The sequence below is a fragment of the Carcharodon carcharias genome, chromosome 4, assembly GCF_017639515.1.
Source record: "Carcharodon carcharias isolate sCarCar2 chromosome 4, sCarCar2.pri, whole genome shotgun sequence".
Taxonomy (NCBI): domain Eukaryota; kingdom Metazoa; phylum Chordata; class Chondrichthyes; order Lamniformes; family Lamnidae; genus Carcharodon; species Carcharodon carcharias.
The window spans coordinates 45,166,241-45,179,579 of record NC_054470.1 but is presented as its reverse complement, the minus strand read 5'-3'; the positions used below and the strand labels follow the sequence as shown (position 1 = coordinate 45,179,579).

Sequence of the window (13,339 nt, the reverse complement as noted above, 5' to 3'; positions counted from 1 at the left end):
CCAACTAATTTGTAGAAGGAATTGGATACATTATAAAAAGTACATAGAACACTGGAGAAAGTTCAAAAAAAGGTTCGCAAGATGATACCAGAACTGAGAGGATACACTTATCAGAAAAGACTGAACTGCTTGGGGCTCTTTTCTCTAGAAAATAGAGGTTAAGGGATGGAGGTATTTAAGATTATGTAAGTGCATGCTAAATACAGTTTGTATTTGTATATTGTGCTTCTACCACAGGGGGCATCATAAAATGTGCAGCATACAAGGTCAGCATTATTTTCTGAAACTGTAAGATTACTTGCTTTCAAAATGAGCCCAAGAAATTGTGCTAATGTGATAGATATGTGCCAGTGCTGTTATAAAAATGTGATTAAAGTAACATTTTTATATTAGACAAGGGCCAACAGAGCTGTTCACCTTTGGCCAACTGGCATGGGCAGTGGTGAGGCAGGACCTTTCCCCATAGACACAACCCTATTGCTAACTCGCTGATCATTCCTCCAGGGGCTCTAATTATAAATTTAGGGCAACTTATGAGCAGTAACACCCCTCCATGTCGTTTACAGCTGCTGAGAGGGAAGGAGATGTTGCATCTAAAGGGACACTTGCTTTTTGTTAACAAGATCTATTTTAGGATGACCAGCAGCTTAAAATAAAACACCCAGATTCTCATATGTAGCAGTGGATGGTTTACTGGCTGAAGTAAGGACTAATCTGGGCAGGGAGGCGAGGGGAAGAAAACCCATAAATGGATGCTTCAGGCCCTATAGAGGCAGATTGCAGAAGCAGCAAGTATAACCTCCTCCAGCCCAAGAACTGCCACACCGTGCGGTAAGTGGTTTGGTAATCCTGCAAGAGTGACCTAGGTAAACTAAGGTACTGATCTCAGTGCACATCCTTAGCAATGTTGGAGGCTTCACTCAGCACTTTCCATCTTAATCTCTTTTCGTGCCATCACCTGGGTGCCAAGCAAACTTAATTATGCAAAGATGAATCTCCCAAAACAGTGAAGAACTGTGTTAACACAATAGCTTAGTGAACCCCTTGTCAATGTAAGTTCAGCGAGTTTGTTTATTTTAGGAAGTCTAAAGCTAAATATTCATTGAATTTTAAGAAACTATTTGTTGCAATTCTCACATCCTAAATATTATATTTGTCACCTCTTTCAGTTTATGTTTCACCCCAGCTGGCCCCTTCCATTATCACTGCTGCCAAATGCCATGAACCAATTACTTATATAAGAGGGGTAGATATGCAACCACCCTGAGTAATTATGTTCGAGGTTCCATTCAGTATGCTAATTTCCTTTTGTAATCTTCTAGGTTTCTGTCGGATTAGAGGCTTAGTTCTGCAGGCATGTAATCAGACAACAATATACATAGGAAGACCACTAAATGAGCAAGAACAAATTAAAGAGCATTAAAATTAAAATAATTACCCTAAAGCCTCAGTACTTTCATATCACTTTGCAGTCTCAGATCAGTATCTGTGGAATTTGTTGCCTATCCAGTAGACCTTAGTTATACTGGTAATTATGGGCTGCCTCGAGGTTAATGGTGAAGGATTTGTTCTTGGTGTGCATGCATGAATTAGAGTAACACACTGCATATTGTGTCACAATTTCAATTGAGAATGTAGCAAAGAGGAGAAACGTGTATTTGCAATGTAAGAAGGACAAATGAGGCAATTCAAAGGAGCAATGACTGTAAAAGTGTCAGTAAAATAAAATGATTACAGACTGGTGGTAATTATCCCATGTTTATTATTCTGAATCTATGCTATTAGACCTCTCATAAACAAAATGAAGCACAATCACAGGAAAAGAGCAAGTAAGGTCTATAGCTGTATACCCTGCTCTCTCGAGTTTACTTCTGGAAATTCTGCTTCCAATCTGGAGGATCGTACATAGAGTAAATGGTGAAGTTTGCAGTAATGCAAAACGGACGATAGCATGAAGGCAGCCTGTTATGTTTCAAGCCTGATTTTCTTTTCTGTGGAAAAGGAAATTGGACAGAGTGTAAAACAGGCTGCTTGTTGTCATTGCCCATTTTACAGTTCTACCCAAGACAGATTTCACCCCAATGCGCTTAATCATTTATTTTAAACTAATAGGCTCCCTAGCCTGCACATCCAATTCTTCAGTCTGTCCTCTGATTGATTAAGATCCTTTGTCAGAAGGGGAATCACCAAAAAACTTACCCTATAGGCTGTCGGTTTCCTGCTGTAATTTAGTTTTACACTCGATACTGAAAAATGCTGAAGTAAATTTTTGAAGATGGAAAGCTAACTAAACTAAGTATGATTCTGAGTTCTACAGATGCAATTAAATTATCTCATTTACTGGCAGCCATTTTTTTGCAGCAATGTCTGACTTAAACTACGGTGAAACCTTAGTAGACAAAGGACATCTTTGTCCTTTTTTCAGCATTTAATCAGTTGGGATTTTTGTATATAAACTTGACAAGTTTCCAAGTCTGTGTGTATATGTGTTCCTATGAGAATGTTCAAGTAATTTCTGGTAAAAAGCCATTATAGAGGAAGGGACTGACTGAGCATGATAAACACTACAGTAATTGGCAGGTTGATGTAAAATAAAGAGAACTCAATTTCTTGCCTGCTTCAAGTGTACCCTCATTATAAGCATAAAATATGTTTTTAATTCCTTTAAAGCTGTTCTATTTAATAGAATTAGTATTTCTGCAGTGATTCTGTACATCATAGCACTAGATTAAAAGCTTGCTTTTTGACCTAATATTTCTGAAGTCTTTGGGAAATATACAGTTTTATTATTTCTGATTTTAATGTGACTGCTTTATGGCAATGACCGTAGGTCTCACAGATTGGAGGTTTACAGGTACAAAATTAATACAAAATGAGTAAGATGTATAACTTGAAGGACTTGGATCTTGGAGACAACAGCATACTGCTTCTCCAACTTGAGATGAGAATTCCCATTTGCTTGTTAGCAATTGGTTTCTGATGCAGATGTCAGGGTGTTCCTATCAGATTGGACAGCTTATTTTTAATGGGACATGATGAGTCACAATCATCAGTCCTGTGAAATTCAAAATCTGGGCATTGGTTGCTGTCTTGGCCCGTTTGCCTTGCAGTACACTTCTCAAGCCATTGTCATTGAGAAGCCTGGCAATTTGATGGAAAACGAGACATTTACCTGGCCATGATATTTTCAGTTTGTACTCTATGCAATAGCATGTTTCTATTGGGACGGTCTGGAAGGATCCTGATATTAGTGTGACACCTGGGGCCGAATTTTCATTTTGCAGTCAGGAACCCGATGCCTGGAACGTTTCCGGCCTGACCCTGCACCCCGTCAGCATCAGTGACGCAATGTAATTTTTGAAGTATCAGCCACTAATTGGCCTGGGGATAGGTTGGCACCTGATTAGGGGCATTGTGCACAGGCAGGAGCTAGGAACAGAGGAATAATTTAAAAGGCGAACAGCAGCCAAGCCCTTGGAAGCGAATGGGTAGGGAGATCAGAAGACCAGTGATGGTTTAGGCACTTGTCTCCCTTGCTTTTCCTGAGGCCCTGATCGAGGCTGTGGTAGACAGAGAACGGTACTCTTCCCTCCCTCTGGAAGAAGAGCTCCAGCAAGCCAGTCCACAGGTGTGGCTAGAGGTGGCCACAGAGGTCAGCAGCCCTTCGTTCCTCTCAAAATCAAGCCTCTCAGCTCTTTTTTTTAATTCATTCATGGAACGTGGGTGTCACTGACCAGGCCAGCATTTATCGCCCATACTTAATTGCCCTTGAGAAGGTGGTGGTTGGCTGCCTTCTTGAACTGCTGCTAGGGAGGGAGTTCCAGGATTTTGACACAATGACAGTGAAGGAATGGCAATATATTTCCACATCAGGATGGCGTGTGGCTTGGAGGGGAACTTCCAGGTGTTGGTGTTCCCACGTGTCTGCTGCCCTTGTCCTTCTAGACAGTTGCAGCTCTAGGTCTGGAAGGTGCTGCCTAAGGAGCCTTGTTGAGTTCCTGCAGTGCACCTTGTAGATGGTACACACTGCTGCCACTGTGTGTTGTTGGTGGAGGGAGTGAATGTTTGTGGGTGGGGTGCCAATCAAGCAGGCTGCTTTGTCCTGGATGGTGTCAAGCTTCTTGAGTGTTGTTGGTACTGCACTCATCCAAACAAGTGGGGGTATTCCATCACACTCCTGACTTGTGCCTTGTAGCTGGTCTGTATAGTCTGTTTCTCAGGTGTATTCATGTCATATGTTTTTGGTTATCTTTGGGCTCAAGCATGTAGTAATGGAGGAGCTTCAGCTCTTGACTTTGACCAGGGGCCGAAGGTGGCGTAGCAGTAATGCCACTGGATTAATAATCCAGAAGCCTAATCCATTGCTCTGAGGGCGTGGATTTAAATCCCACCACAGCAGCTGGTGGTATTTAAATTCAATTAATAAATTTAGAATATAAAGCTAGCCTCAATAAATGGTGACCATGACTAGCATCAATTGTTATTAAACTCATCTGATTCACTAATGCACTTTAGGGAAGGAAAGCTGTTGTCCTTCCCTGGTCTGGCCTACACGTGACTCCAGACCCACAGCAATGTGGTTGACTCTTAATTGCCCTCTGAAGTGACCATACAATCCACTTGGTTTAAGGGCAGTAACACCCATATTCCAGGAAAGAATAAAGCAACAAATAACGAGGCACTTGTTACTTGTGTGAATGAGAACAGGAGCTGTGACTGAGCAAACTGACCACAGAATCCTGGTGCAGGATGGCATTCAAGTGAAGGGAGCAAAAAGGAATGTGTTAGTGATAGATAGCAATATAGTTAGTGGGATAGGCTAAGAATTCTGAAGGTACCAAAGTTAAGGACATCACTGGAGCCAAACCTGGAGCAGGAAGGGGACAATCCAGTTGCTGTGGTTCACAAGGAACTGACGATATAGGTAGAACCCATGAGCCAATGGGAATAGGGCCAAGCAGATTGGATAGTTAAGCACATAGCTGAAAGAGTGGTGTGAGAGGAAGGGGTTTCAATTTGGGGCACTGGTACCAGTACTCAGGAAAGAGGGAGCCATTTATTGGGATGGGTTCCACTTAAACTAGGCCGGGATCAGTGTCCTGGCGAATCTTATAACTAGAACTGTTATAGCTGTTATTGGGCTTTAAGTTAAGACAGGCAGGGAGGGTTCAGGTGAAGGGAGGTTTAGAAATCCAATGAAAAAGTTAAAACAATTGAACAGTGTAGCTATGTGGGTCAAGACGAACAGAGTGGGACTGAAAGGGACAGAGTTTAACAATAATAGCGCATCAGCAAATAAGGTCCATGCAATTGTTAAAAAAATTGTTTTTTACTCATTCGTAGGACGCGGGCATTGTTGGTTAGTCCAGCATTTATTGTCCATCCCTAATTGCTCTTGAGAAGGTGGTGGTTAGCTGCCACCACCAGTCTTGGTAGAAAATAAAATTAAAGAGTCGTTATCTGATTATGCAAGAAGATAACTGAACCAGTGACACAAATAGAGATAAATAGTTTAGTTCAAATCACCATTACACAAAATGGTTACAAGGTAACCAAGGTTGGGAAACACATATTCTAACTTGCAAAAAGACAGACAGATGGAAAAGGAGGAGGAGTAGTCCTGAAAATAACAAAGTCAATGTCATAATTGTGAGGACATTCAATCTCATATAGAATGGACTAATCAAATTGAACAAATGTATTTTTCTGTCTTCACCACAGAAAACACAATTTGAGTACCAGAAATGGAGCATAACGAAAGGGCTAATAAGAGTGAGGAAATTAATGTAATTAATATCAACAAAGAGAAAGTATTGGGAGAAACCTGAAGGACTAAATCTGACAAATCCCCAGGACCTGATGGCCTACAACCTAAGGTTCTAAAGGAGATAGCTGCTGAGGTGAGGGATGGACTGGTTATGATTTTTTAAAATCCTGTCGAATCTAGAATGGTCCCAGCGGATTGGAAATTAGCAAATGTAACCTGGAGTGTGTGTGAATTTTGGTCTCCTTATTTAAGGCAGGATATACTTACATTGGAGACAGTACAGCAAAGGTTCACTAGACTAGTTCCTGGGGTGAGAGGTTTGTGCTGTGATGAGAGACTGAGTAAATTCTGCCTATATTCTCAGGAGTTTAGAAGAATAAGAGGTGATCTCATTGAAACACAAAAAATTCTGAAGGGGCTCGACAGCATAGACACTCTGAGGTAACTTCTCCTGCCTGGAGAATATACAAACCGGGGGTAGATAAGTGGCCGAGTCGAGGAGGTTTGTGGCTGTTCCATCACTGAATATATTTAAGGCCAAGATAGACAGATTTTTGGTCTCATGGAATTGAGGGATGTGCAAGCAGACAGGAAAGTGGAATTGAGGCTGAAGATCAGCCATGATCATATTGAATGGTGGAACAGACCCAGGGGGCCATATGGTCTACTCCTGCTCCTATGTTCTTATTGGCTTGACTAATTAATGATCCATTAACTCCATTCTGGTCACACACTTTACACTGATATGCAATATACTAACAGTGTGGAATTGTTCATCTATTTTGGACACCTTTGGTTTGTTATGTCTGTTTTCTTGTCTCCAATGACAAGCCTGGTGCCAGATGACTTTAAGTTTTCTTCTCTGAAGTGGGTTTATATTCATTCAAATTATTTTTCCTCTCAACTGTCGGAATCTAAAGAAAAGAGTGCATGATTTTTATTAAAGGTTATTTAATTTAGAAGCAGAACTGCAAATAATTGAATAGATTTGAAAACAAAAATGTCACAATTACAACATTAGAGCAAATATTGGTTGTCATAAAAACTAAGATCCTTCATACTTTTAGATGGAGAAAATAAGTGCAGGCAGAATCCTTTGAATGTAAAATTATGAATAAAGAAGGACAAAATTAGGGATGAAGAACATGTAATGGGAAGGAAATATTTTAGTTTTAATATATTTTCCCACATTGGGTTTCCCTTTTCTGCAGAGAATCACCACTGGCATCGATAGTGAGGTCTATTAGCAAGTAGCTACACAAAGTCCTTAAAAATCATTATCCGGGCTGGTGCTGAATGCTGATTAAAGGGTGGTTAATACAGCAGCATTCAGCAACAGACTTTTATACTGCAGTGTGAAAAAATGTATTGCAGAAATTCCCACAGCAGGTAGCTATCACAATGGGCTTTTAGCAAATTCTTTGCAGCAGGCTATTCCTGACTACCTCAGAATTTTACCTAGAAATAATCATTCCATGGAATTTGTTTGTTTCATTTCTTTTAAGACAGCATAACATAAATGGTAAATATTGTGTTAACAGCAGTATACAAAATTGTCCTGATGTTTTCTTGTGCTGGTTCAGCGCTTAACTGTAGTAAGAAAATAACACTTATTTTTTTCAAATCCTCAGATGCAGCAGCTGTTCTATGAGAACTATGAGCACAACAAGAAGGGATACATTCAAGATTTGCGCAGCAGCAAGATTCATAATGCGATAACACTCCATCCGAACAAAAGACCTGATTATCAGTATAGATTACATAACTACTTGCTGACCCGTAAAGTTTCAGAACTACGCCATCGGACCATTCAGTTGCATCGCGAAAGTGTTTCTATGAGCAAGCTCAGCAACACTGAAGTGCGCAAGGAGGATCAGCAACTTGGAATGATGCCATCTTTTATGCGTTTCCAGCCTCATGACAGGAATGAGGTCCTTGAATGGGAATTTCTGACTGGGAAACACCTTTTCAGCATGGCGGAAACACAAATCCCTCGTCAGGGTATCAACAGTGCGTTGCGTGCAGCGCTGGATGACACAATAATGCAGGTTATGGAGATGATCAATTGGAACTCTAAGACGAGGGGGCGTGTGATTGAATTTAAAGAAATTCAGTATGGCTATCGCAGACTTAATCCCATGCATGGAGCAGAGTACATCATGGATCTGTTGCTACTTTACAAGAAACACAAGGGGAGAAAGGTAACTGTTCCCGTAAGACGCCATGCCTACATTCAACAATCTTTCAGTAAAGCATTCATGAAGGAAGCTGAAGAGCTTGATGCCAGAGAGCTTGCAGAAAGCATAAACAGCGACTCTCAGTCTTTCTCATTCCTTTCAAACTCACTGAAGATCTTCTCGCCATTCCAATTCACAGAGACCACCAAAGAGTTTAAGCCACGCAATGACCAGAAAGTTCACATCCTAGTCCCTCTCACTGGAAGGTATGATACATTTGTCCGGTTCATGGAGAACTTTGAGAAGACTTGCCTTATTCCAAAGCAGAATGTAAAACTATTCATATTGTTGTTCAATTCTGATTCAATCCCAGATAAAGGCAAGCACATGGAGTTAATGAGAGAACTTAACCTTAAATATCCTAAAGCAGATATGACCATTCTCCCTATGAAAGGGGAGTTCTCCAGGGGTCTAGCCCTAGAAATGGGCTCCTCTTCTTTTCATAATGACAGTTTGCTGCTCTTCTGCGATGTCGACTTAATTTTTTCTCCAGACTTTGTGCAACGATGTAGAGACAATACAATTCAGGGAGAACAGGTTTATTTTCCTGTAATCTTTAGTCAGTATGATCCAAAAATAGTTTATGGTGGTAACCCAGTAAATGATAATAACTTTGTTTTCACAAAGAAGACAGGTTTCTGGCGGGATTATGGCTTTGGAATCGTTTGCATATACAAAAGCGATTTATTGCATGTTGGTGGGTTTGATACCTCCATTCAGGGTTGGGGATTAGAAGATGTGGACCTTTTTACTAAAGTGATCTCTGTTGGCTTGAATGCCTTTAGAAGCCAGGAAATTGGGGTTGTTCATGTTTACCACCCTGTTCACTGTGATCCTAATATAGATCCTAAGCAATATAAAATGTGTTTAGGGTCCAAAGCAAGTACATTTGGATCAACAATGCAGTTGGCTGAACTCTGGCTTGAAAAACATCTAAATGGTGGATACAACAGAACTATATCCTGACATTCAAGCTCTTTATCTCACTCTCTCAAAGGGTTTTACCTCAGATTTTTACATTGTTATGCTTATGTTTCCCAGTCGCCTCTTCCAAAGAAGATTTTCAAAGCATTAAGAAAAGGTGAATTAAGCTGATGAATATTTTAGCATCCAATGGAAAGTGCTTTGAAAGTGGGTTATTTTGATCTTTTTGCCTAAAACTGGGGAAATTCAGAACACTTGAGAGTACTGTCAATCATATTCCTCCTACAGGCTTTTGGAAAAGTGCTTCACGTGTCAGAATCTGAACTCAAAAGTTAAAACTGATGCGATGGAAATAATGCCACAAAAGTGCTTTAAGCTTCAAGTGGGAAAGAACTATTCTAAACTTTTTAATTTATGTTCAGACTTTAAAATTGTTGACTTTCACCATCTGCAGTATTTTTTAAAACTATGTGAACAAATGTATGATTGTATGTTTGCTTTTAAAAACTTTTATGTGGGAATATATTCTCACGAGATTACAGGTACTGGTGACCAAGCTCTAAATGTCTGAAAATGTATGTATTCTGTATACTGTGTACAATGAGTTTAGATGACTCCTGGTTTCTTCAGTGGAAACATGCTGCAAGTAGGCATGTCTCTTCATTCTTTTAGCTTTGTGTCCTTAAATGCCCCTTCAGTTTGCAGCTTAGAACAAATCATCTGAGAACACTCCTATTTATAATAAAGTATCTGCATAAACATTATTTCACTTTCTAAATATGATTGGATTGTTTTTGTCTAGTTTGCAAATGTCACTGGACTCGAGTTTGAATTTGTTTTGACTGTTACGCTTCTGATATGCAATGATTTGCCTCATTGATAAAACATTGCAGTTAGGAAACAGAGCTGTTTAATAATGCCACATTGTTCGCACAATCTCTAGAAATAACAGGATTTGCTGCTATAAATTATTATTAGAAATGTTCTTAAACTCTTTGACATTATACCCCCAAGAACCCACCTAATTTTCCTCAGTGCACCTTCATCATATTCATAGTGGACTCCAGGTGCTTTTCTTGCCATCTGTAGCCAACTTACTCCCGAGGGAGGAAAATCCAATGCAGTGTAGCAACTAAAACTGTCATGGGACACCAAGCCCGTCTAGCCTAAGAATGATATTTCAGAGCACTGAGTCCATATTGAGCTTCTATAGTCAGTAATTCAACAAAGAAAAACCCAGCTTTTAGCCTTCAAGGGTAGGCCCAACCCAGGTCCTTGGAAGCAGGTGACTTGGGCAGTATTTGCTATTTCACTTCCATTAAGGAATGCCATTGAATTCTGGATTGCATTCCATATAAGGGCTAACTAATATAACTTGAACTTTTCTCCTTTTCATTCACTGTTTTTTAATATTTTTGGATGGAAACTCTAGAACATTAAGTTTTAGATTTCAAAAGAGTTTTCCAACATCAGCACGTTGTTTTAAACTCTGCTTCCAAGAATAAGACACTGTATTTTTGATTGCTGCTGCTGCTGCAGCTTTCTCTCCTATTAACGTTAAGAAATGGCTGCTATATTTCAACTGAAAGAAGAGCAAATGAAAATTGCATTTTTTCATCATCTTGTATGTAACAGAGCTAAAACCAGTCAGGTTGCTAAACATCCTGATGCACATTTTTTATTGATCTGCTGTTGTATTTTTTTATAACACAAATTGTAAGCAATTTCTTGCTGTGAAGAAACATCAGTCTATTGTGCACAACAACTAGAGTGCAAAGAGTAAGAACTCAGTGTAGACTTGTTCACAAAAGACAATTTGGGTCCAGCTTTGGTAATGCTGACATTGCCACACATGTACGCCATTGATTTCTTTACTAGTGGTTCTTGAAAACCTTACACAATTATTTTCAGACTTTTTTATGATTTGAGTATTTGGTGAGAATACTAGATGCTAAGGCTTTTGCTTTTTCCATCAATTGGCGAGTTCTACAGTGTGAAAGCAACATTATCAACTTTAAAATACTGACCCTTGGAATATACAAGCTGAGTAGAAAGGCATAATTATGATTCAAAATATTTGAGTATAGAGACTTCAAATATTAAGCAATTAAAATTGTCATTCCTTGAGTGACATAATTGTTAAATGCAATGCTCACTATAGGAACTAATTTCTTACAGATTAAGAAGGTCCCAGACTTAATCCATCTTTTGTGCCATGTTAGAAGATATGAACTCATTAGAAGATTGTAATGGGCTTCTACAAGTTCCCTCCATGCATCTTTTAAAAAGCTTTCACTAAGCAAATAACTTCAACAGTACAGATACATTAATTGCCTTTGCGCAAAATTACCTTGTAAGACTAACCTTAAAAAAATGGGTACAGATTTTCACCAAGGGAGAAGCCATCTGGAAGGACAAAAAAGATTCCAGTTGCCAACTGCTGTGATTTAAAGATTTCGAACATCATTTATTAATCCCTCTGCAGATTGTGTATTTACAAAGCAAAGCTTGGTTAAAAATCAGAGGTAAATTTTCATCTTTACCGCCTAAGTTTTGTGCAACATCTGAACAGAGCACAGGAGGGAAAATTGGGTTCCTGCCTAGTTTAAATGGAAGAAAGGTGGTATCTGTTACTGGCATGGAATCATCCCTGCTGGGTTTTCCTCCATTTTGCTCAGGTTATACTACTCAGTAAAGGTGAAATATTACTCCACTGTTTTTCTCTTCTATATTGAATTGCCCAGTTCCAAAGTTGAAAGTTGTTATCTTTAGTACTCATGATGACTTTTACTTGCAGGATGATTGATGCCAACAGACCTGGACAAGACCCCAACTACTGTATCTAGTTGATAGTTTGGTTTTTTGGATCAAAGGACTCTTGAAAGTTCATTTTTCCATTTAAACTTTGCAGTTTTTCAAAGCATCTGGTGCAATTTACAATTTATAAAAGGAAAACTACATTTGTTGGAATCCGAAGTAAAAACAGAAAATGCCGGAAAATCCCAGAGGGTTAATAGAACCTGAACAGAGGAAATACAGGTTAATCTTTCAAGTGCAGACCATTTGTCTTGCAGTATTCACCAGCATTAATTGAAAGAATATATTTTATTTTGCCCTGCAATTTGAGAAAGTTCACAGTATCCCCACAATACAGAAGGAGACCATTCGGCCAGTAGAGTCTGCACTGGCTCTCTGAAAGAGCATTCCACCTAGCCCCTCTCCCTTGCCTTATCCCCATAACCTTGGCACATTCTCTCTTTTCAGGTAGCAATCCAATTCCCTTTTGAATACCTCGATTAAACCTGCCTCCACCACCCCCTCTGGAAGTTTTTTCCAGGCTTCAACCACCCTCTGGGTGAAAAAAATTTCCTCACATCACACTTACTTCTTTTACCAACTATCTGTATCTTCTAATTAGCACCTATGTAAAATTATCTTTATTGGTTTTATACAGCAATGTGCTGCCTTCTCTCGGGTAGCATGTGCACCCATCTGTCAGAAGGTTTTGCAGTCAAACTCCACTACAAGATTGGGTGCATAATCTAGCCTGACACTTCAACGTAGAACTGAAGAGGTGCTGCATTGATGGAGGATCTGTCCTTCAAATGAGTTACTAAATTGAGGCCCTCATCTGCCACTGCATTTGGGCTTAGAAAACCCCGTTGCACCATTTGGAGAAGAGCAAGGGAGTTCTCCCAGTGTCCTGGTTGGCATTTATGATTCAGCCATCATGGCCAAAATTGATTAACTGTTAATTTATCCCGCTGTTTTGTTGGACCGTGCTATTTGCACATTGGCTTTCACTTTTGCCCATGTAACAGTGCCTCCGTGTAATATGTGAACCATGAGTTATGAAGCAATCTGAAATGCCATAAGGATGTGGAAGACCCAATATAATTCCAGGTTCTTTCTTGCAACAGTGTACAACAAAGTTGAAGTACCTCAAAAAGATAAAATATAGAAGTAATTTATAGTAACTGTTGTAAATAGCAATAATATCCTTGACTAAGTCTGCGTTAGCGATCAAACCACACCTGCTGAACAGCTGAGTGGATGGGTCAGGGGCAGCGGAGAGTAGAATGCAGGGAAGTAGAATGTCATTTTATTATTTATCATACTTTTCTTTCCACAGACTCCAAAGTTTTAGTTTCATGTATGAAAAATAGGAGATAAAAGTGACCCTTATGACAAAATGTCAGCAGCTTTGATTTACTAGTTGTACTTTTGTTGGCTATGTGTACTTAGTGTGATGCTGTAGATTAACACTAATGATATTTCATTGTTTCCTGTATTTAATAATATCCACTCCCATGCATTGTATAACAGATATTTGAAGTTTATTGTGCCTTTTTTCACTTACCAAAATGTGAAAGCATCCTACGTGTTGATATAGTTACACATGAATATAACA

General features: G+C 39.4%; 1 protein-coding gene across 1 annotated transcript in view; it reads left to right on the top strand.

The window, feature by feature from the left end:
* The window catches only part of LOC121277350 (chondroitin sulfate synthase 3-like), a 236,843-nt gene extending 227,151 nt beyond the window's left edge, over positions 1–9,692 (top strand). The window contains exon 2 of the mRNA XM_041186719.1: positions 7,399–9,692. Coding sequence (XP_041042653.1) covers positions 7,399–8,970 — 1,572 coding nt within the window. The 3' untranslated portion in view covers positions 8,971–9,692. The remainder of the gene's footprint in view (positions 1–7,398) is intronic.
* The last annotated feature ends 3,647 nt before the right edge of the window (positions 9,693–13,339 follow it).